This window comes from Malus sylvestris, chromosome 9 (genome assembly GCF_916048215.2).
Source record: "Malus sylvestris chromosome 9, drMalSylv7.2, whole genome shotgun sequence".
In the NCBI taxonomy this organism is placed as follows: domain Eukaryota; kingdom Viridiplantae; phylum Streptophyta; class Magnoliopsida; order Rosales; family Rosaceae; genus Malus; species Malus sylvestris.
The window spans coordinates 26,465,443-26,486,835 of record NC_062268.1 but is presented as its reverse complement, the minus strand read 5'-3'; the positions used below and the strand labels follow the sequence as shown (position 1 = coordinate 26,486,835).

At 37.8% G+C, this 21,393-nt stretch overlaps 1 protein-coding gene across 4 annotated transcripts; it reads left to right on the top strand.

The window, feature by feature from the left end:
* The first annotated feature begins 7,006 nt into the window (after positions 1-7,006).
* Positions 7,007-9,406, top strand: LOC126582074 (chaperone protein dnaJ 8, chloroplastic-like). Of its 4 annotated transcripts, none has more exons than XR_007609263.1 (4): positions 7,007-7,546; positions 7,910-7,978; positions 8,954-9,208; positions 9,277-9,406. XR_007609263.1 is itself a non-coding variant. In XM_050246063.1 (4 exons), the coding sequence occupies exons 1-3, from the start codon at positions 7,331-7,333 to the stop codon at positions 9,137-9,139; spliced, it is 471 nt and encodes a 156-aa protein (XP_050102020.1). In that variant the 5' UTR covers positions 7,007-7,330; the 3' UTR covers positions 9,140-9,185; positions 9,255-9,406. The 4 variants fall into 4 exon arrangements, 3 of the variants coding, with proteins under 3 accessions (XP_050102020.1, XP_050102019.1, XP_050102021.1); XM_050246063.1 differs by having other exon boundaries at positions 8,954-9,185; positions 9,255-9,406; XM_050246064.1 differs by having other exon boundaries at positions 7,009-7,223; positions 7,350-7,546; positions 8,954-9,406.
* Positions 9,407-21,393: the final 11,987 nt, after the last annotated feature.

Sequence of the window (21,393 nt, the reverse complement as noted above, 5' to 3'; positions counted from 1 at the left end):
CAAGAGTCAATGACATTAAATTAGAACTCCTGAAAAGTTGATAATATTAAATTGAAACTCCCGAAGAGTCTAGAAAGAATATAAAGTGTTGAGAGAAATATTGTCTCGAACTGCAAATCGAACAATATGCCAACACGATTCTTATCCATGATGTTTATGATATTTAAGAATCATATAGATTTAAGATTATGAGTTGAATACTCAAATGATGTCGACACTAAGAATGATCATTTATCTTCGTGAGGGTAAAGATAAATTGATATTTGGTCCAAAAGTACCACATCTTAGTGAAGTATATGCTTTATTGTATTTAGCACAATACATTGAATGAAATAAAGCTTATCTATTAATATCTCCGAGAAATTACAGATATGTGCATACACATGAGTTAAAACAAACAAACAAACAAGATGAAGCCTTCATAAAGGTTGCTCATGTGAAGCCTCAGTGCTCGGCAGTACCACAGAATGAGGAGGCATTGGAGATTGATCATGTGGCACCCCAGTACTTGACAAAACACCATAAGGGGAAAGCATAAGTTGCTTTCAGAATCTAGCAACGAACCTCTGGTGATCACTTTGAATCCGACTTTCGGATTCCTGCAGCTGGTCGAGCTTTCTGTTCATGCTCATCAAGTAATTATTCGCAAGCACGTGTAACACTTTATTCTTGTGCTTGAGCCCTCTGATCTCTTGTTTAAAACTTGCCACCTCAGCCATCAATGATTCAACTTGGCGAGTTTGAGCAAGTAGGCGTTAGCCCATATTGGATACAAAGCCCGCACATTGAACATTGAGAGCCAAGAAGTCTTGAACGGCGGACTCATCAGACCGCTTTGAAAGGATTCTATTATCCTTTGGAGTGAGAAGATTCCTAGCTACCACAGTAGCGGTTATGTTATTCTTCAACATAGAGTCCCCAACCATAAGAGGACCATTAGAAGATAAGAAGGATATGCGCCATATGTTATCCTGACGATGCTCATCTGTATCACTCCTAAGACTCAAATGTTAGATGGGCAAGCCATTTTCAGAAATGAAGGAAAAATGAAGTCAAATAAAATCTCAGAAGTGCAAGAAGGGGAAAATTTCTACAGGCAACAACTTTTTTAGCATACTCTTGAACACAATTGATGCCTATATAAAAGAAGAGGTAGCAGAGCCACTTATTCAGAGATCGAAGAGGCACCGCTCTCCGAATTTCAAAAGCCAGATTTTCCTGAATAAAGTTCGTTGGCATTTTTTAGACACAATCTCAGCTTTTTCAGATATCGCATGCAACTTTGTCAAAGATCTTTGACAAAGTTGAAAACGTGTAAATCTTAATGTTCTAATTACACCACAATTGCTAACGAGAATAAAGGCACAACACCACTATTTTCTATTGAAAAATCTCTATATATGTCGACCTCCGTTCTCCATAACAAGGAAGACTTACAAGAATATCTAACTCTTCCTAAACTCCGAGAATGCATCTTCAACAAAGCATCTCGAAATACTAAGTTTTCTTCCTCTCCGAGAATACCTATTCAAAAAAGTCATACCAGAGCAAGAGTACCTCATATCATCAGGGACGAGAGCAAAAGTATATCATATCATGCAATCTCCCTGTCATTTCCTTTATCCTTGTTCTTACCTGCAAAGACAAAGATAAAGAAAGCAATATGTCGGAACCTCCACTCAAACTTCCGGTAAGGAACCGACTGCTCGGAACCTTTGCCTGGTTGCTTACCTTGCATTGCTCTCGAATACTTATCTTCAACTGTTGATATGATGTTGGTTATTTACACTGAAGCTGCCGCACATGAATGAGTCACCAAGAAGTGATGAACCATTCAAATGCAAGGGTTTCATTCCACTCCTGCATCAGTGGACAAATCCTACAAGAGAATATGCCACACATGCATGGGGGAAAACCAAGGAAAATACCACTTATGTAAGGGGAGCAAGTAAGGCAAGTGAAAATGATACATTGAAGCATGTGGAGATAAGCGCAACAAACACATGCTGATTCATCCCCGACAAAGCCGAAGATCACTTGCCACGTGAAGCTCCTCATGGTCCAATTTCGTTCAAGATCAAGCCTCGAAGGCCCTTAAAGAAATCACAAGTCTAATTCAAAATCAAGTGTCCACCATACTTGAATCAAATTCAACTCTAGATAAAAGGAGTAAATTCAGACCTTTGGAAGAAGTCTAGCAGAAGGCCCTCCAACCCAGTTGAAGAACAAGCCTGTGGAAAATCAACAAGCACAACATATATGGTACTACTCATCAGGGGGAGCATCCAAAACAGATCAAAATTTTAACAAGTCAATCAAAGACTTGTGGCCATCCAAGGGGGAGTGTTGTGAATAATATGTGGATGACCCACATGAATAGTCTGTTACTATTTATGCACAGTATTTTTACTATTCATTTGTGGAAATTTTGTAAAGTGAATAGTGTTGCTACAATAACGTTTTTCCTATAAAATGAAAGCATGTGAAGGAAGGAAGAGTAGTGAGAGACTCACGGAAGAGGAAGAGAGAAAAGAGAGGAAGAGGAGAGGAAATGATAAAGAGAGTTATCTTTGTAGTCTTATTATTTCAGATTATAATGAAAGCGTCACTGCAGCCCCGAGGATGTACTCCAGTCACACTGACTGTAGAGAAACCTCGTAAATTTTGTGTCTTATTTATTTATTTCAATGCACACACTGTCGATTTTACAACAAAATCAAAGAAATAAAAAGCATTTCAATGACCTTAGCATAAGAATTATAAAACTAAAGGTCGTCCATTACTAAAAGATAAAAAAGTTGAATAAGTCAATAAGATGTCGGATAAAATGCAAAAAAGGTCAATAAATCAATTGTTGGTAAGAATTAATTTCAAGAAATTCATATTATATAGATTTTGGGATCTTTGCAGAAGTCTAGCTCTTGTTTCCCCGGTCACAAAGTCGTGATTAAGTTGTTGACGTGCTCAGCCTATCGGGTCATCCTGATAAAATTTAAACTAATTTTAAATGTCACAAAAAATCATAACTGGAGCACAAATAATGAAGTTGAATAGACTTTACTATGTGCGTTAGAATTATAGTCATATCCTCATCTGCCCATTTAAAAACAAATTGAAGAATCTCTTAATTATAAACGATATTTAACGAGTCGCACCTTGCCAATTCATAATAAAATATCCCTCTGTGCTTGAAAAGAAATATAGACAAAGAAAAGTTGATGATATCATTTTTTTGGAGTCGATGAATAGCAACCATTATTGAAATCGAAAATAAGGAAAAGGAAATGCAAGAATGAGACTTGTGCTTAGTCATCATATAAGTATATAAACATCGTAATCGCAGTTGTTTATTTTCTATATTATATTTAATAATGATATCTGAAGAAAAAAAAATTGATTGAAGAATATTTAGACATGTATGCATGTCAAACAAATTGACGATCTTTGTAACAAGTAGTATCTTTATGATGAATCATTTATTTTTTGTGTACATATGGATGACTAAATGATCTCCAGTTGAACAGTATTTTACAGAGATTCACTTTAGATGATGATAAAAAGAATGAACACAACTTAAAATTCAAGTTTGTCTGACTCAATAGCTAATGGAACACTACTACTCGCCTCCAAAACCTACACGTTAATGCACATGATTTTGATAGCCATACAATTGATTTGGAAGAGATCTCTCAAAATGTATTTAGCAAGGTTATAAAAGCACTAGGCGCTAGTCGAGCGACGGGTAGGGGCTAGCGCTTAGGAGTCTAGGCGGGGGCCTAGATTGTATTATATAACATATAAATAAATGTCTACTTATAAGTAAAAAAATACATAATTGTACCTAGATACATAAATTGCAAAAATAGAATGACATACAAATTATAAATATTAGTGTATATTGAAAACATAGTGAAACAAACATAGAATGAGTGTCCATCCAAGTATTTAACAAGTCTCTTACAATTTATTGAAAAAATAAAATGCAAATTAAAAGTTATTTATTTTATGTCAAAGTGAGAGTCGCGGGTCTAGGCAGGTCTAAGAGGGCAGGGCGAGTACCTAGGTAGGTTTAGGTGTCATTTCTTAATTTTCAAACACCTCGAGATTAATCGTGGCGATGACCAACAACTTAGCTCCTAGGCAAGGCCAAAGCAACGCTAGACAGAGATTTTTATAACAGTGATAGTTTATGATTATTTTGGTCAACTCCCTAATAATGTTGAGGAAAAAAGGCAAATTTGGCTTATTTGTGGCTATCACAATTCGTTCATTCTTGGACATAGCTATTCATGTCACATCCCGGCCCGAGCCCCCATCACATCCCTAGCTCGACTCCGTCGTAGCACGATATTATTCGTTTTGGGCCCCAACCACGCCCTCACGGTTTTGTTTCTGGGAACTCACATGAGAACTTCCCAATGGGTCACCCATCATGGGATTGCTCTCGCGCGAATTCACTTAACTTCGGAGTTCCGATAGAACCCGAAGCTAGTGAGCTCCCAAAAGGCCTCATGCTAGGTAGAGATGGGAATATATAAGGCTTACATGATCCACTCCCCTGGGCGATATGGGATGTTACAATCCACCCCCTTAAGGGCTCGACATCCTCGTCGGCACACATCCGGTCAGAGATTGGCTATGATACCAAATTGTCACATCCCGGCCCAGGCCCCTACCACATCCCAAGCTCAACTCCATTGTAGCACGATATTATCCGCTTTGAGCTCCGACCACGCCCTTACGATTTTGTTTATGGGAACTTACACTAGAACTTCATAGTGGGTCACCCATCATGGGATTGCTCTCGCCGAACTCGCTTAACTTCGGAGTTCCAATGGAACCTGAAGCTAGTGAGCTCCCAAAATGCCTCGTGCTAGGTAGAGATAGAAATATACATATAAGGCTTACAGGATCCACTCCCCTAGGCGATGTGGGATGTTACAATTCACAATGCGTGATACGAACATTTGCTGGCGACGGGAGTCTTACATTTGAAAGAGAAGAAGTGTATAATTTCATATGATATTTCAAAATTTTCTAAACAAAAGAAAAGGGGTGATGGACCTCATTAAAAGATTATAATAAAAATGAAGGGTACACATCAACAATAAATGGAAAAGTTGGATTTAGTTAGACCTGGCATTCATGTTGTATTTTCCGTGTTCGTGTTGTTTTTGTGTCATACCCGATATCTTAACGGGTCGTGTCATGTAATACCCATTAAAATAAACAGGTAAAATGACCTGATCCGAAATCGACTTGATAATATTAACAGGTAATATGACCCGACCCGTTACTCGTTAAGGAAAATATATTTTAAACCAATAAATAATCAAATGAAAAACATAATACTAAATAAGTATATACATATCATATTATCACATCCAAAACATATAGAAAAAATATATAAACACTCGTAGTGACAAGCTTTACAACTTTCATGAAGAGTTTAACTTCGAAATTCGCCACTATAATCATATAAATCATAGATCCAAATTTAACCATTAATTGTTTTTTACATTTACGCTTCATTGTTCTCATCAAATTTTGTTTTTTAAGATTTTATTTTTTGAAAACTTGATCTATTAGAGGATGCAGGAAGATGAACGGTTTGGATCATTGATATTATATTCAGAGTTTTACGGTTAGTGAAAATATTGCTTGATGTTTATAAAGTTTCTACAAACTATATGACATCGACTCATATTTCAGTTAACCGTAAATATCAAAATGTGATATCAAAGATCTGAACTGTTCATCTTCTTACATCCACCAGATGATCATGTTTTCAAAAAAGAAAATTTAAAAAATGAAATTCAGCAAGAAGAATAAAGCGTAAATGACAATCGACGGTTAAATATAAATTTAAGGTTTATGAATTATAGTGTTAAATTTCGAAGTTGACCCCTTCATAAAAGTTGTAAAGTTTGTCACTATGAGTGATTGTATATTTTTTTTTACATTTTTTACATTTCTACAATAATTATTATTAATTTTATTAATTTTGCCCTCAAATAAAAAACATTATTCATGAAGGTTTAGAGGATTTTAAAAATTTAAACGATAAGTAAGTGTAACCATTATCTACTCATGGAGGAATAATGATGAATCACGAGTGTTTATATATTCTTTCACATTTTTCATACTTGTATGTATGTCCTTTTAGTTCTTGCCTATACAAATACTGTATTAGTTTATTTTAATTTTGGACAACAACATGTTAAGTAAAATTTATCCTAATAATAATAATAAGAAACTCTCATAATAAAAATAAATAATGACAAAAACTTTTTTTTTAAAACTTATATAGAATAATAATACAAAACTATATATTTAATCTAGAATATATTGTATATATTAATATGGCTATTGTATTTTATAATAAATCTTTTAGTAATTAAACTTTAAAATTATCAAAATAAATTTTTTCTTAACAGGTCGAAACGGGTTACTTACGTGTTACCTGTGTGTATACCCGTTATTAACGGTTCGTAACAGGTCACCCGATAATGACCCGATAATTTATCATGTTGACCCGAAACCCATTATTTTTGTGTCGTTTTCGTGTCGTGTCAAAAACTGTCGGGTCTAGATTTAGTCAATAAGTTGTAGAAGAAAAATGGAATAGTACTAAAATTAAGGGTAGCTAAAGAAGAATAACTCAAAAACAGAAAAGAGAATATCCTCCGGTTTTTTTTTTTTTTAAACAAACGAAGTCATTTACATTATGAAGAGGAGATGGATTTAACTTTACAATAAATTAACAATAATATAGTTTAAATTCATCTTTAATAATAATTGAACTTAAAATTCCTTAATTATAAGTAAAGAAGAACTATCTCTCCACTGTAGAGTTAAGAAGTGACCCGATATTAAACCCAAAACAAAAAGTATCCAAATATGACTTGGAAAAATTCAGATAAGCATTGCAATTTGCGAAGGAGGACCCTCTATCTCTATATAATTAGGACCTAATCCACAAAACAACACAATACAGGTCACCCCGTGGATCGATTGATAAGGAGTCGGACCCTCCTCCCTCTCACTTCCCTTTCCCTCTATAAATCTACAACCCTTTCCTCCGCCCTTTTGAAAAAGCAAGTCCTCCTCCACCAAAAAAAAAAAAAGAAAAAAAAAAAAGCAAGTCCTCTCCCCGATATCTCTATTTTTCTGTACAGAAAATTGCAATCATTGAGTTTCAAGGAAAAAGCCCTCTGATTTGAGTTAAGGGGTCTCATTCCAATTCCAAGAAAATCATTGGGTTTTTTTTTTTGCTTTTTTTTTTTTTTTGAGTAGCGAGAGGATTATTGGGTTTTCTGAGATTTTGGGAATGGCGTGTGTTGGAGCAGGTGTGATTGGGGGCAATGGGTCGTCCTGGAATCTGTTCAAGGACAAGGCAAGGAAGAAGAAGATGGTGAATAATAATAAGAGGGTGATGGTTTCTTGTGTTGCGTCGTCCGTGATCGATCCTTACCGGACTTTGAAGATTCAACCCGGTGCCTCTGAATCTGAGGTCAGGAAGGCGTTTAGACAACTTGCCTTGAAGGTTTGTATATTTTTTTCTAAGTCTAAATATAAATCTCTAATCTATGTTTTTATTAATTTTAACTGATCTGGAATGCTTTTAACTTATCTCTTTTTAGTTGGTTTTTATAAAAGGAAACTAATGAAAATGATTTGAAAACTTTGAGTTTTAATGATAAGGACAAAATAAATGATAAAGTGAATAGTATCAAGATTGACTTTTTAATGTAAAAATGTGATTTTTCGTTAAAGTGAACAGTACGGGTGATTTTCATTAAAGTTTCCTTTTATAAAATCACAATTAATTATTATTTTTTATTTATTTATAGAATTTAAGTGATATTTGTAGGACTTTTTAGGCTGATTGGGTTATGATGAATTGCAGTATCATCCAGACGTATGCAGAGGAAACAATTGTGGAGTTGAGTTTCACCAGATCAATGAAGCCTACGATGTATGTAATTCTATTCCCTCCTCTTTTTTTTTTTTTTTTCTATTGGACATTTTTGTGTCATGTTTCCTTCTAATCTTTTTTTAGATTTTTTATTTTTTAAAAGGTACGATATTCATTATAATTTAACGAATACGTACAAATTGGAGGACAAAATCTGTTTTTTTCTTTTGTGGTTGTTAAATGTTAATTCATGTGCACAACCAAATATGCTCCTTATATGTCTAATTTGCAAAACAAAAGCTGGTGAGCAAAATTATTGGAATTTTTTTTTCCCGAGAAAGAGTAGGTTAACTCACACTAAATTTAGGGACGGGGATTTGAACTTGGTGAAGAGAGGGATAAGCCCATATAATATATATGGATAGACTGTCATTGAAAACTAAATCATACACTAATAAAGTCTAATGACTGCTTAAGCACTAGTTACTGTATAAACACTAATTAATAGGACATATGTCATTAATCTCTTGATATTTGTCTGAAATTGTTTTCTGATAAATAAAACTTTGAAATTTAATAAAGATATGCAGCAAAATTGTGACTTGTGTGTGGGTATGAAGTTTGAATGATGTTGATGTAGATGTAATGGGGTTACCCTCACATTGAATTATATAAGCATCTCTCGAGATATTCGAAAGTCTATGTGGTATTAGGTATTAGGTTCCGGATAAGGATTAGGATCCCATCTTGAGGATCCTAAGGATGCTCATATCCTATACGTTCATTGTGAGGCCAAAAATCATTATGAATTTTTTCATTTAAAATTAAACACAAACAATACCTAACGAAAGCTGGCCGCACAATGTATGATGAACGGATCGGATGTGAAGATCCGGAGGATCCTCATCCCCGGGATAAGCCTCTGATTATGATGTTTTATCAAATGGTATGGTCCCAATACAATGCTGTGTGCTCCCTGAGACAAGACACCAGAATATTTATCTGATTTACTTCTTTGTTGATGTGTTTGCGCAGATTGTTATGAGCAATTTGAGAGGAGAATCGATGACTCCATTGCAGATGTATGAGACGTGCGATGAAGGGGATGAAGAGCCGATGAGGGGAATGAATGATCCAGATTGGGACATGTGGGAGGAATGGATGGGATGGGAAGGAGCTGGAATTAGAGACTACACATCTCACATTAATCCTTATATTTGAAGGGAGAATTGTAATTAATCAGATGAATACATGGGGTTTAAGTTAAGTCCAAATTAATCCCATTGCAACCTAAAGATGGTTGTTCTTGTATATATAATGCAAACTGAGGGTTAAGTCCAAATTAATCCCATTGCAACCTAAAGATGGTTGTTCTTGTATATATAATGCAAACTGAGGATCTAGTTGTCCTTTTATGTACATAGCTCTCTGAAGTTGAGGCAATGCATCGGCAAATCAAATGAAGAGTGTCAAGATTACTATTGCAAATTGTCTTTCTCCTTAATTTTCTTTTATCATTACGAGTAATATTACTACCCTAAGCTTATGGATGTATGGGTGGAACATGAATATGCTGTCCATAGCGGTAATCCGTTAAATTTTTTTTAAAAAAAGTGAGGAATTTGGTGTTGTAGGATTGATGATTGGGAAATGGTTGATAATGTGTTGGTTTGGTTTTTTTGAAAAAAGGCTTCTTCACTTTTATTACAAACTAAACCATACACATAAGCAAACCCAAGGCCAAACAACACAAATAAACAAGCAAAACACGGGCCCAAAAAACAAACTACAAAGGGCCAACTAGAAGTTGAAGCCCAAAACACACAAAAGACCACAAACACCAGAAAGTTCTACATCAGTCGTTGCCGATCTCAATCAGACCAATTCCTCTTCCACACCAAGCATTGCCAAAGTAATTGCAGCATCTCATCTCGATGAACGTCCTGAGCACAGCCATAAGGAAAGGATAACCAGCAAGTGGTCAGAAGAAACCAACTATCAAGATGAAGTTTGTGGCAACCCAGAAACAACACTGCTAGAAAAGGCAGAGACAGTGAGAAGATGGTGGTGTTGAACACCCGAGCTGGTGGGACCACCGGAACTCTACACACCATCTCGAAGTACCGCAACAAATCGCAGTTTTGAAGCGGCTGCAAATTGGAACAGAGATGAACAAGGGGAGAAAATGGAGAAGCATCGGAATAAGCAAAAAGAAAAGACGAAGAAGAAGAAGTAGAGAAGAAAGAGGAACGGGCAAAGAAGGGAAAAGGAGAAGAAAACAGGAGGAGGAAGGGATAAAGGGCGAACGACTCCAACCAAGGCTAGAGTCGGCGCCGGAGAAGGTGGGCAAGAGGAAGACCCTCACCAAAACAGGGGGGGAGAAGCTCTCACAGAAGGAGAAAAGGTCTCTCACAGAGGAGAGAGTGTTCCAGAACTTCTAAAATAGTTTTTCAAGTATGTGTTGGTTTGTTTTAGCAGGTATATTGGTATCAATGAACATATTATAAATGTAGAATGTTGAAGAATTTCGCCATGCGTCACAAATTAGATGGCAGACACAATTCTTATTAGTTCTCTGCACTACTTTTATGCAGTTGAAGACTATCTTACATTTTAAATGAAAATTGGCTGGCTCTGGCAACCTTCTTCGAAGGAGAAGTCCCCCATCCTGTAGTTGTGATCCTTCTCACCAGGTTCTAGCTCCGGCTCCAGTCCCTAAAGTGGTTCGTTCTGGTCGCAGTCGAGAGGCTTTTTCCTTTATCTCTAATGGAATCTTACGTAAATCCAGAGCTACTAGAAAGCTCTGGAAAAAATAAAATCTACGATAGTTAACAAGTATCTATCATCCACAAAAAGAGTTTTTTTTTTTTTGGGGAAATTACACAAAACTACCTCAACTATAGGTCGAATCACAATCTCATACCTCACGTTTTAAAATTGCAATGTCATACTTCAACTTATGAATTCATTGCAATGTCAGACCTTCGTTATATTTTCTGTCAATTTGGTTGTTAAATGATGATGTAGTAGGAGCAGGTGTGACAGCCCGTCCCGAAAAATAATCTATTTTGTCTTTGATTACGTGGAATGACGATTTTTCCCTTGAACGTTAAGTTGTGATGGTGTGTTTGAACATAGGTTTTCGATCAATCCATTCTCTTCCTAACTTTTTGGGCCCAATTGGAACTTAAATTTTTATTTGGTTGCCCAAACCTGGACCACACACACACCCACACAAACCCGTTGACCTCTCTCTCAGATTTTTCTTCCATTTCCGTACAACTGTACGGACAACCTCTCAACCAACTTCATCACTCACGAATCGAAGTTATGGAAGTCGTTTTCATGCTCCTTGCAAGCTTAGGAGTCGAGCTAGAGCTTTGGTTAGACGTGAGGACTTCAGAAAACCCAAGAACCATAATCTCCAGTGAGGTGCACTGTGACTCCGTTGTGATCGCGGAGGTTTCATTGAGTTCTAAGGTCACAGAAGGCCTTAAAACTTCTTCACGAAGCTTATAGAAGAATTTTGGAGTGATTTGGACGTCGGGATACTCGAGTTCATCGAGTTGCAAAGGTGGCTGGATTATCGAGATTTTTCCGACCAGATTCCGTTGGTTTTAGGACCCCCAAAGTGGTAATGATGTGTTCTTCTCGTCCTAAGCTTCAAATTGGTACAAATTTTATGAATTTTGGTTGAGAAATGGATGAGATATTAAGGTTTGAAATTTTTCCAGAAACCGGCAATAGCAGTGGTGGCCGACGTCGGACTCCGGCGATCCAACAAAGAAGGAGGAGAATATTCCGTCAAAGTTGATGGAATATGCTAACGGTGTCAGGTAAAAATAACGGTATATTCCATTATTTAACGGAATATTCCCAAACGCAGTTAGGGATTCCGTCCAGCATGGGATTGGAATATTCCCAAACTCAATTGTGGTCGTGCCTTGGCTGGAGCGTGGGATTGGAAATTTTTTCTAAAAATATGGGGATGTTCGTGGGGTTAAGTAAGCCACGATGGTATATTCAAATACCCCAATTGAGCAACATATGAGAAGTTATTACCTAGTTTTGGTTATGTACCTTAAAATAATGTTTAAATAGTTGTTTCACATATAGGTGAGACATATCCAGAGGACGAGCACAGTCAAGCGGGACTCTGGGGCTACGGCCCTTCCACATATCAGTGAGTGGGCTTTTGGTTTTTCGTATATATATACTTGGTATTTTTCCCATAAACTTTAATTAAATGGTTTTATATGTTGAATTGCCATGTCAAATGCTCTCAATGTTTAATTGTGCATTAGTATGGTTATATATATTGTTGCTCGATGTTGCGGACGCTCAGGTAAGCTTTAGGTGAATATATTAATGGTGAGTAATTGTGTTGAGATGCATTTAGAGATTGTTATCCTGCACCCCGGTATTAGTGCTCCACCCGAGGACAGGGCCTAGCCTTCACGTGATCGTTCACCTCCCATACCACACGCTCACCTTGGATCTAAGGCTGGTGCCAGCCTATCATACATACCACTTAAGGTGGTTTCGACTCGTAGGTGACTTGCAATACTTCGCACAACCTTTATGTGACCGTAGCACTTGAGCATATTTATTTACACCCAGCCTATCGTACATACCATTTTAGGTGGTTCCGACTTGTAGGTGACTTGTGATACTTCGCACAGCCTTCACGTGATCGTAGCACTTGAGCGTATTTATTTACACCCACCCTGTCGTACAGACCACTTTAGGTGGTTTCGACTTGTGTGTAGAGAACTAGTTGATGAGTTCTAGATCCAGCTGTATAGGTTACGTTAGGTGACTCCAGCTGACGTACCATCTCATATTGATTTATTTCACCTGACTTACTTATTTCCTTGCTAAGATATTTGACATGGCATGATTATGGATTTGCTATCTTAAACAGGGTTTTGAGATATATTTATATGCATGCTATTTTTCTGGGAATTATACAGGTTTTACGGCAAGGGGTTACTACTTTTGATAAGTGAAATGGTTTTGAAAAGCTTTGTTTTTGCCCACTCACACCTTCTGTTTTGCGCCCCTCCAGGTTCTAGTTAGGAGTGCTTGTTGGTGGCTTACGAGGAATTCACGGTAGCTTTGACAGATTATCACTAATGTAGGACCATTTTTGATATTGTATAATTAATATTCGTCATGCTCGACTGCATTTAGGCTACTTATGCTCTGATAATGTGCAATTATACCTAAACACCATATCTACACTTGGGTTTCCTTAATGTAAATTAGTTAGCTTGGTTTTTTATTCATTCACCTTCCTTTACATCTTTATCATTTCCGCAATGCGCACATGGCTACGTCACCCTCACGTGACGGCCAGCATGCCTCGATTTAGGTCGGGGTGTGTCAGCGAGGCCCACTCCTTTGTCAACTGAAATAAAATAATAATTAATTATTGATAAATTAATAATTTTTTAGTTAATAACTATGGGTCGAATCACAATCTCATACCTCATGTATTAATAAATTATTAATTTTTTATTTAATAATTAAAAAAAATCTCTCACTCTTCTCCTTAGATTGCCGATCTTCATCTTTTCCCTAGATTTCTGATCGTCTCTCCCCCATCACTCCCTCCCCTTGCTCCCTCCTCTTTGTACCCTCCTATCCCAAACCTAATCCTACTCTGACTCGCAACATCCTTCTTCTTCCCCCTTTCCCAACCCTAAACTTCGATCACCGACTCCCAACCTCGATAAATTACTTGAGCCTAGCGTTGACCCTTTGTCACCCATAAGCCCAAAAAGGCTTTCCTACAGAAACGATCATGATCTCTTCTTTACCCTATTCAACCCTAGCAACAACGTCAAAATGGGAGACACTGAAGCCGCTAGCTCCACTGTCCCTGATGCGAATGTAGACAATTTCTTCATAGTCACGCAAGTCGAACTCTCAAACTCTGCCTACTGAATTCAAAGCTTCTATCATCTTTTGAACTACATAAGTTTCAAACAATCAGAAATCATCAAACTCCCCTCCAGAAAGCATCAAATTTCATAAATGATGTCAAATTTGTACCGAAATATAATACTAAAACCCAAAACCCAAACTTAAAAGCCAAAATTAAAATTCATAAATAAATTTTGAAAACCCATACGGCACCTACCCTGAGATTAGTCTAAACAAAATACAATTTCCAGTATCCAAAAATATAAATATTAAAAACCATAACCCAAACTTAAAAGCCAAACCTAAAACAAAATATACAACCCTAATGGGTCAAGAACAAATGGAACTCCAAAACTGCCGGGCCAATTTTACACGGAGCCGCATGATTGAAGGGCCAGATACACGAAACCGTCATTTCAACGCCCAAGCAGGCCTAGGCGCTGGATGACACACCCCGTCCCAGAGGAGGGCATGCTAGCCGTCACGTGAGAGTGACGTAACCATTTACACAGTTCGGAAGCTTTAAAAATACAATTACTAAGATGAAACACCCGAGGGTGAGTCATACTTTTATGAATTCTGTCAGAACTCCGTTGGATTCCTCGTGGCCACCAAAGCTCTGCTATCTAGAACCTGGAGGGGTGCAAAACAAAATTGAGTGGGTCAGTAAAACAAAGTTTTTTGAAAACATTTCATTTAAAATATTTCTAACCCCTCGCTGTAAAACCTGTATACTTTCCCAGAAAATAACATAATAGCATATACCTTCAAATATCTCAAATCATCAATCTTTATCAAAACCAAAAAGTATGCCATGCTATAATGTCAAAAATAGAATATGGATGCATCAATGTAACAGGTGAAATAAGGAATCAACCGGAGACCCTGCAATTGGTCATGTACGGTTGATTCTATAGCTCAATATCCAATCCAACCGGAGTCACCACGGTGACCTGTACGGCGCTACTCTGCACATAAGTCGGAACTACCTGAAGTAGTCTGTACGACAAGAATGGTGTAATGATACGCTTTAGTGCTTCTCTCATCAATCATCTGTGCACATAATCTAAGGTCACCTACCAGTCGGAACCACCTCTAGTGGTCTGTACGACTAGCATGTCGGAACCCTCTATCAGTTTGTACGACATGCACCTACTTAGATCCAAGGTGAGCGTGCGGTGCGGTGAATAATATAAGCACTAACACCAGGGGTGCATGTTATGAACTCTCAACACAATTCACATCATCAATTATTCACATGAATAACATAAAACTCACCTGATACTCACCTGTGCGTCCACAGCACCAATTCACATATATATATGCATCAATTATCAATTCATATATTTCATAATATGCATGCATGGCATTTTAAAACGTACTTTCATTTAAACTCAATTTCTGCGAAAAATATCAATAGTATATAGGTATAAACAGAAATACTGCCCACTCACCTGGAGTTCGCCCAACAACTCCCTAGCACAACACATCAAGGCGTCATGACGATCGGCGCCTAGAACAATAATCAAATCCAACCTCAAAAATCATATCGATAGAATATATAACTTATATAAAACACATCACTACGTAGTTCAATCTGGAAGATCTGCATCTCATATTTCAAATCTATAACTTCCAGAGGTCCACAATATACCTCTAGGACAACATCCTAAAATTTCATTACCATCCAACGGTCGGATCTCCGTCAATTTCCAAAACCAAGTGACGGTTAACATTCTATTTTATGAACTTACAACTCCAATTCCGAAAGATCCGTAAATCGGATTCCCGATCCTTAAGTTCCTATAATCCTCAAATATTACGTATTACAACGTATCAAAGTTTGGTGACGATCCGACGGTTGGATCGTCGATTCACCTTTTGGCCTAACCACGAATCGTAACGAACTTAGGTTCAATTACTCAATTTACGTCCATCAATTATCAAAACTGAACCTAGAACCGTAAACACATGCTAAGAATGAAATTGGCGGGCCATTGGCCATGCGCCGCCGCACGGGCCGCCGCGGGTGGCGGTCGGCCACCCCGGCTCGCCGGAAAATCCAACTATTTCCAAAAATTCTCAAAAAATACAGAATTGAATATCTCAATGAGTAGAGTAAACTTTATACCTGAGGCCAAGGCCAATTTGGCCTGGAAACACTTCAATTTCACCAAAATCCGTGCGGAACCCTAGAATTGGGTGAGTTCCAATTCGTCTTCAAATCAACTATGTCGTCCCAACCAATGCTTAGGCTTTGTTCTAGGTCCTAAGGGAATGCTAAAGGTGTTAGTAATTGAAAGAAAACATTTCAAGATTTGAAGAATTTGAACAAGAAAGTCGCGGCACCCACGGGTGCGTTCTTCACCAATTCACCATCAAATTTCATGATTTTTGGGGTGAAACATGAAGAGGGAAGGCCTAGGTGTTGATTGGAAGTGGTATCTTGATCCAATTTGTGAGAATTCTGGTGAAAATCGTCGGAATTTGGGTGTGGGTGTCGCGGGTCGAAACGGGTCACGGGTGAAGACCCATTTTTCTTCCTTCTCTCCTCCGCTTCTAGCCCTCTCTCCTTTCCTCCTGTCTCTGTTCCGATTGGCCGGTCTCCTCTGTCTCTTCTCCCCATTCGCCAGCACTCTCTCCTTTCTCTCCCGGAGCTCCTGCTCTCTCTTCCTCTGGTTGGGCAGTTTTGCCCAATCTCTTCTTCTTCTTCTTCTTCTTCTTACACACACACACACACAAACCTTCTTTCTTCTCATCCCAGCCATCCATTTATTTCTTCATTAAATCTGGGCCGTCCACTTTCATAAAAGAAATTCCAGATTTTACTAAATTATAATTCCTAAAATGCCCAAATTTCAAACGTTAATAAATTCTTCGATATAACTCCAAATCACGCACCGTCTGCGCCCACGCGTCCGTAGCGATGAGTACTATAAGGATATGTCAAGAAAATAAATCTTAGATGGCACGACACAACGATTAACCTCGAATAATGCGCGTGCCTCAAAGGGCATTTTTGTAAAATCCTTTATTAAAACTTTAAAACTCTTAAAATCAGGAACGGGCTGTCACACTGGAGGTGGAAACGAGCCACGCAGAAAAGGCTCACAAAATGCATAGCTGGCCTAAGGCACAAACCCAGCACCAAAGCAATGGCAAGTTAGTAAAAAACAAAATGTCTAATTGAAATTGCACTGTAGCTAGGCTACAGTGCAACCCCTTCCCAACTTTAGACTAAAGTAATGTTTTGATAATCTTCTAATGTCAAAGGTGCTCTTATCATGTTTACTCATAACAAATGGTAAAAGTAAAGAATATGCTTGTCCGATATTTACTCCGTCAAATTGATTCTTAATTTGATTACTGATTTCCTTATGTAGTTGTACATTAGAAATTGGAAAATCTCTTCCTATTAATAGAAAGATCCTAGATTTTATATTATATTTTTCTTGCATTTGTAATCATGAAATTGTATTTTTGATTAATGATGTTTTTTTATTTTATTTGATTTAAAAAATTATTACCTTAAAACAAATCCTTATGTATTAGGAAACACGAGAAAATGAAAAAAAAAATTAGAATAACTCTCTTTCTTCTCATACTAATTACAAGTACGTATAACAAGTCAAAAACCACTTAGTAATACGATTCAGTGATTTTACTCTTCACTTGTAAGTGAGAGATCTTAAACTCGATTCTTGTCGAAGTGAATTTGAACTTAACTATTAGGACTAGCCTAATGTTTTGCAATAATTCTTTTCTACCTACCCTTAGAGTGGCAGTTGCCCTACTAAACGGATTGAGATGCTTTATGAATCTTACACTCTAAAGTTCGTGGTCTGTATAATTCAAACCGTTCAATTTAAATCATGCGATCCTATTAGTCCATTTTATTGGTTCACCGCATAAACAATTTTTTTCTTCGACATACATATCTCTCTCTTGAACAGTCCGAATTGCTTAGTCCATGAGCTCTTAAGTCTGAGATGCAAAGAGAATCTCAATCCTTACTAACTCGTGTTTGGATCAAAACTTGAACTTTGGGCTCAGGAAAGGGGCTGGCCCAAAATGATGCCTAAAGGAATAATCGGCCTAAGCCCAGCCAAAGCCCAGAAAGCAGAAAAAAGGCTTTTCTGACTTGGTGCAGCTCATGAAGACCACTTGCTCACCTACCTAAAGGCCAAGTGGTATAGACTGACCAGCTATACAGCCCATAAAGTACTTTATAATGGCAGAACAAGTAAAAAAGCTGATGAGTCATTGCCTCTCAAGTTGCATTCGGGCAAGGCTGCTGCTACAAGAGGCCAAGCTGAGTTGTCTATAAAAGAAGAAAGAGAAATCAGGATTAAGGACACTTAAACAAACAAACAAATGCAAGCACAAACTCTGCTCAAAGCCAGATTTGCCTTCAAAACGAAGCTATAGTCAGCCCAAGCCTTTATCCCTCTCGAGACAAGCCTTCACTCAAACCCTTGTAATAGCTCTGCTACCCTGTTCAACCTTGTTGTAGTATCGATTTCTCTTTGTAAACTCCTCTCCTTACCTCTCCCTAAAAGCTCTCAGACCCTTGATAAGCCACAAAGATAGGAACCTGCAAGATGACCAGGCTTGCCCGACAAGGTTAAACCTTGCCCGACCTTCTTTGTTTTTGTCATTTCATTCATTAGCCTAGCCATATGTTGTATACTTCCAGTTGTATTCAAGTTATATCTAGTAAGATGACTATTAAAAGAATCTCTTAGTACTTGGATCCGATTTGAATATATCTTCATTGTTCAAACCATATCTATATTCTAAGCCCTCGGGTATGTAAATTTGATCAGTTGAAAGTCCTTGGCCTCAAGACATAAAAAAGAACCTTATGTGGACTTAACCCATCCACGATAGTCCTTGATAAACAAGAAGTCCGAAGTTACTTGGGGCGCAGGTAATCGACCTACCCCTTAGTTTTATTTCTATTATATTATGATTATCATAGAACGCTTAAGCATGGAATGGATTCTGATAGGAAGCCTCAAGGCTGTTGGAAATATGCCCTGAAAGTCAATCTTTGGAAGAAACCTTTCAGGACAAATGAATGGATGTATAGATGATTCTTATACATCAAATGGCAAAGATACTAATTAGGACTATCTCAATAAACGATATATGTCCTAAATAGTGAATCCATGGACAATGGATCGATTGAAGAAGTAATCTAATGATGTTAGACTACAGAGACCTTCTTCACATAACCATAATGTCCAAAAAGGTTCCTGGTCATTGGATTGTCGGAGGGATACTGACAATGCTTAGACCGGTACATACTGTGTCTGCTTCAAATGGAAGGATAGAAAGTCTCATCCCATTCGTGTGGTAACACTAAGACAAGTATGTAGGTGCTCATTAAGGGAATGAGTTCACTGAACACAATCGAACGAGAGTACTTGCATGGAGGTCTACTCACATGTCAAGCAAGTAACTCTAATGGTTGGACTAATGTAAGTAGTCCTTTGACCTGAGGCATCGTCGTTGTCTTGTGGCTAAGTACTTAATCTTTGATTATGTCAAAGTCACCCCATTCGTGGGTGTCCACGGCATAATTGGGGTTAAGCCACTTAGTCATGAAGGCAAGTGAATGCGCAACAAGGAATCTCTAATCCTCGATAAGAGAGGAAGAATACTCTAAGATATGATTCGGGAATCTTCGGCCGAAGTATCGAGCGTAATAAAGGAAAGCGTTCCTATACGACTCAATTGAATCATATAAGAAGGAATAATCACATTAGGGGTTTGACATGATATATCCATACCCTAGTAATGTGATTGAGAGTATTGTTTTAGAGAAGGATCGAATTACATTGTAATTCCAACTGAATAGGTTCTCCGAACAACTTCTACATTAGCTTGGGTAGCTATGATATATGGTTAGATGTCACTCATAGCTTGTGAGTTCTTCTAGATGATTAAATGTAGTCATCAAAGAAGAAGGTGAATTAAAAGGAAGTTTTAATTCACTAAGTGATTGAATTAAATATAATCAATTGGATTGATGTCAATCACCTCACTACCTTGCTAATTAGAACCTAAAATGATTGTACACCGATACACTCTTGTGGTGAGTAATTAATGGATGATGGAAATAATTAATTGGATTAATTAAGTGTTGTGATTAATTTAGAAAGTCTAAAGAAATCATAAAAGCGATAAAAGATCGTTTTGGGCTTAAAGAAACGTTCGGGTTTAAATGGCCCATTGGGCCTAAACCCATTGGGCTTTTATTCAAGCATTGGATGACTAGAAATAAATAAAAGCCGAAAGCCCAAACCAACACAAAGGGGCCGGCCCTTCCAAATGGAGAGGGAGAGATATTAAGTCAAGTTGTTGACTAGGTTTCTTTTTGTCTATATAAGGAACTTTATAGAGATTTATTCCTTAGGGTTTTTGTGTGTTTTAAACAACAAAGAGGCAAAAAAAATATCTCTCTAAAACTACACAAAGGCCGGCCACCTTAAGGGTGATTTAGCTAATCTTTTTTTCACTCTTTTGGTTATTCCTCCATCCATCTCACTACACTAGTGGGTGTGGATCTTTAGAGGTCTTCTCCTTTGGAGACTAAAGGAGAACCTAGGAGCACTCTTACCAACAAAGTGGAGGAGGCAAGGAGGGAGGCTAGGCTCAAGGAGTTCAAGGAGCAAAGGGCTTGGAGGTGGTCCATCCTTGGTCTAAAATCTAGATCAAGAGGTATAGATCTATTCCTTCACTTTGTTCTTAACTTAAATGTTTTAGATGCATTATATATAAACCTATGAACCTTGAAGGGGATTTGCATGACTATAGCTTTGATATTATTTGATAACATGCTTCCGTTGCTTATGTATATTAATTTTGAATTGTATATGCATGCTAGTCATTTCGAAATCCCATATTAATCTCTAAGATTTCCCTTCAAATGCCTACACCTAAGGCCCCACAAAGGCACCTATTTGGATTCATTCCATTCCGCGGTCTAGAACGTTTGAGTATAAGAACAAATTCTGATGGGAAGCCTCAAGGCCTACACCTAAGGCCCCACAAAGGCACCTATTTAGGTTCGTTCTATCTCTCAGATTCGGGTAATCAGAAGTATAATAGTTGTAAGGCTCCTACAATCAATCGAACGAATATTATATGTTTGAGCACTGGTTTAGTTATTGATGGGAAGCCTCAAGGCCTACACCTAAGGCCCCACAAAGGCACCTGTTATAACTAACACGGTTTCTCGGGTATATATATATATATACAACTAAAACGCGACATCCATTTTACATTTGCCATGCTAAAGATGGCAGTGGCACGCCTGAGTACTTAAAAGTTAATCTTGATTGTGAGCCTCAAGGCCTACACCTAAGGCCCCACAAAGGCACCTCTCAAAGTTAACGTCGTCCTTCTCTTCCAGCCTTGCCCGACAAGCCGTGCCTGACGAGTCTTGCCCGATAAGCCTTGCCCGACGAGCCTTGCCCGGCAAAGCCCGACAGTGAAGCAGAAGCCCGACAGTAGCCCTCAACCGGCGCCAACCTCCCGAG

Excerpts from the sequence above, each read along its gene's own strand:
- LOC126582074 (XM_050246063.1), top strand. The coding sequence starts at position 7,331 with ATGGCGTGTGTTGGAGCAGGTGTGATTGGGGGCAATGGGTCGTCCTGG. Across the intron at positions 7,547-7,909 it reads TTAGACAACTTGCCTTGAAG|TATCATCCAGACGTATGCAG; the intron begins GTTTGTATATTT and ends GATGAATTGCAG. Across the intron at positions 7,979-8,953 it reads AGATCAATGAAGCCTACGAT|ATTGTTATGAGCAATTTGAG; the intron begins GTATGTAATTCT and ends GTGTTTGCGCAG.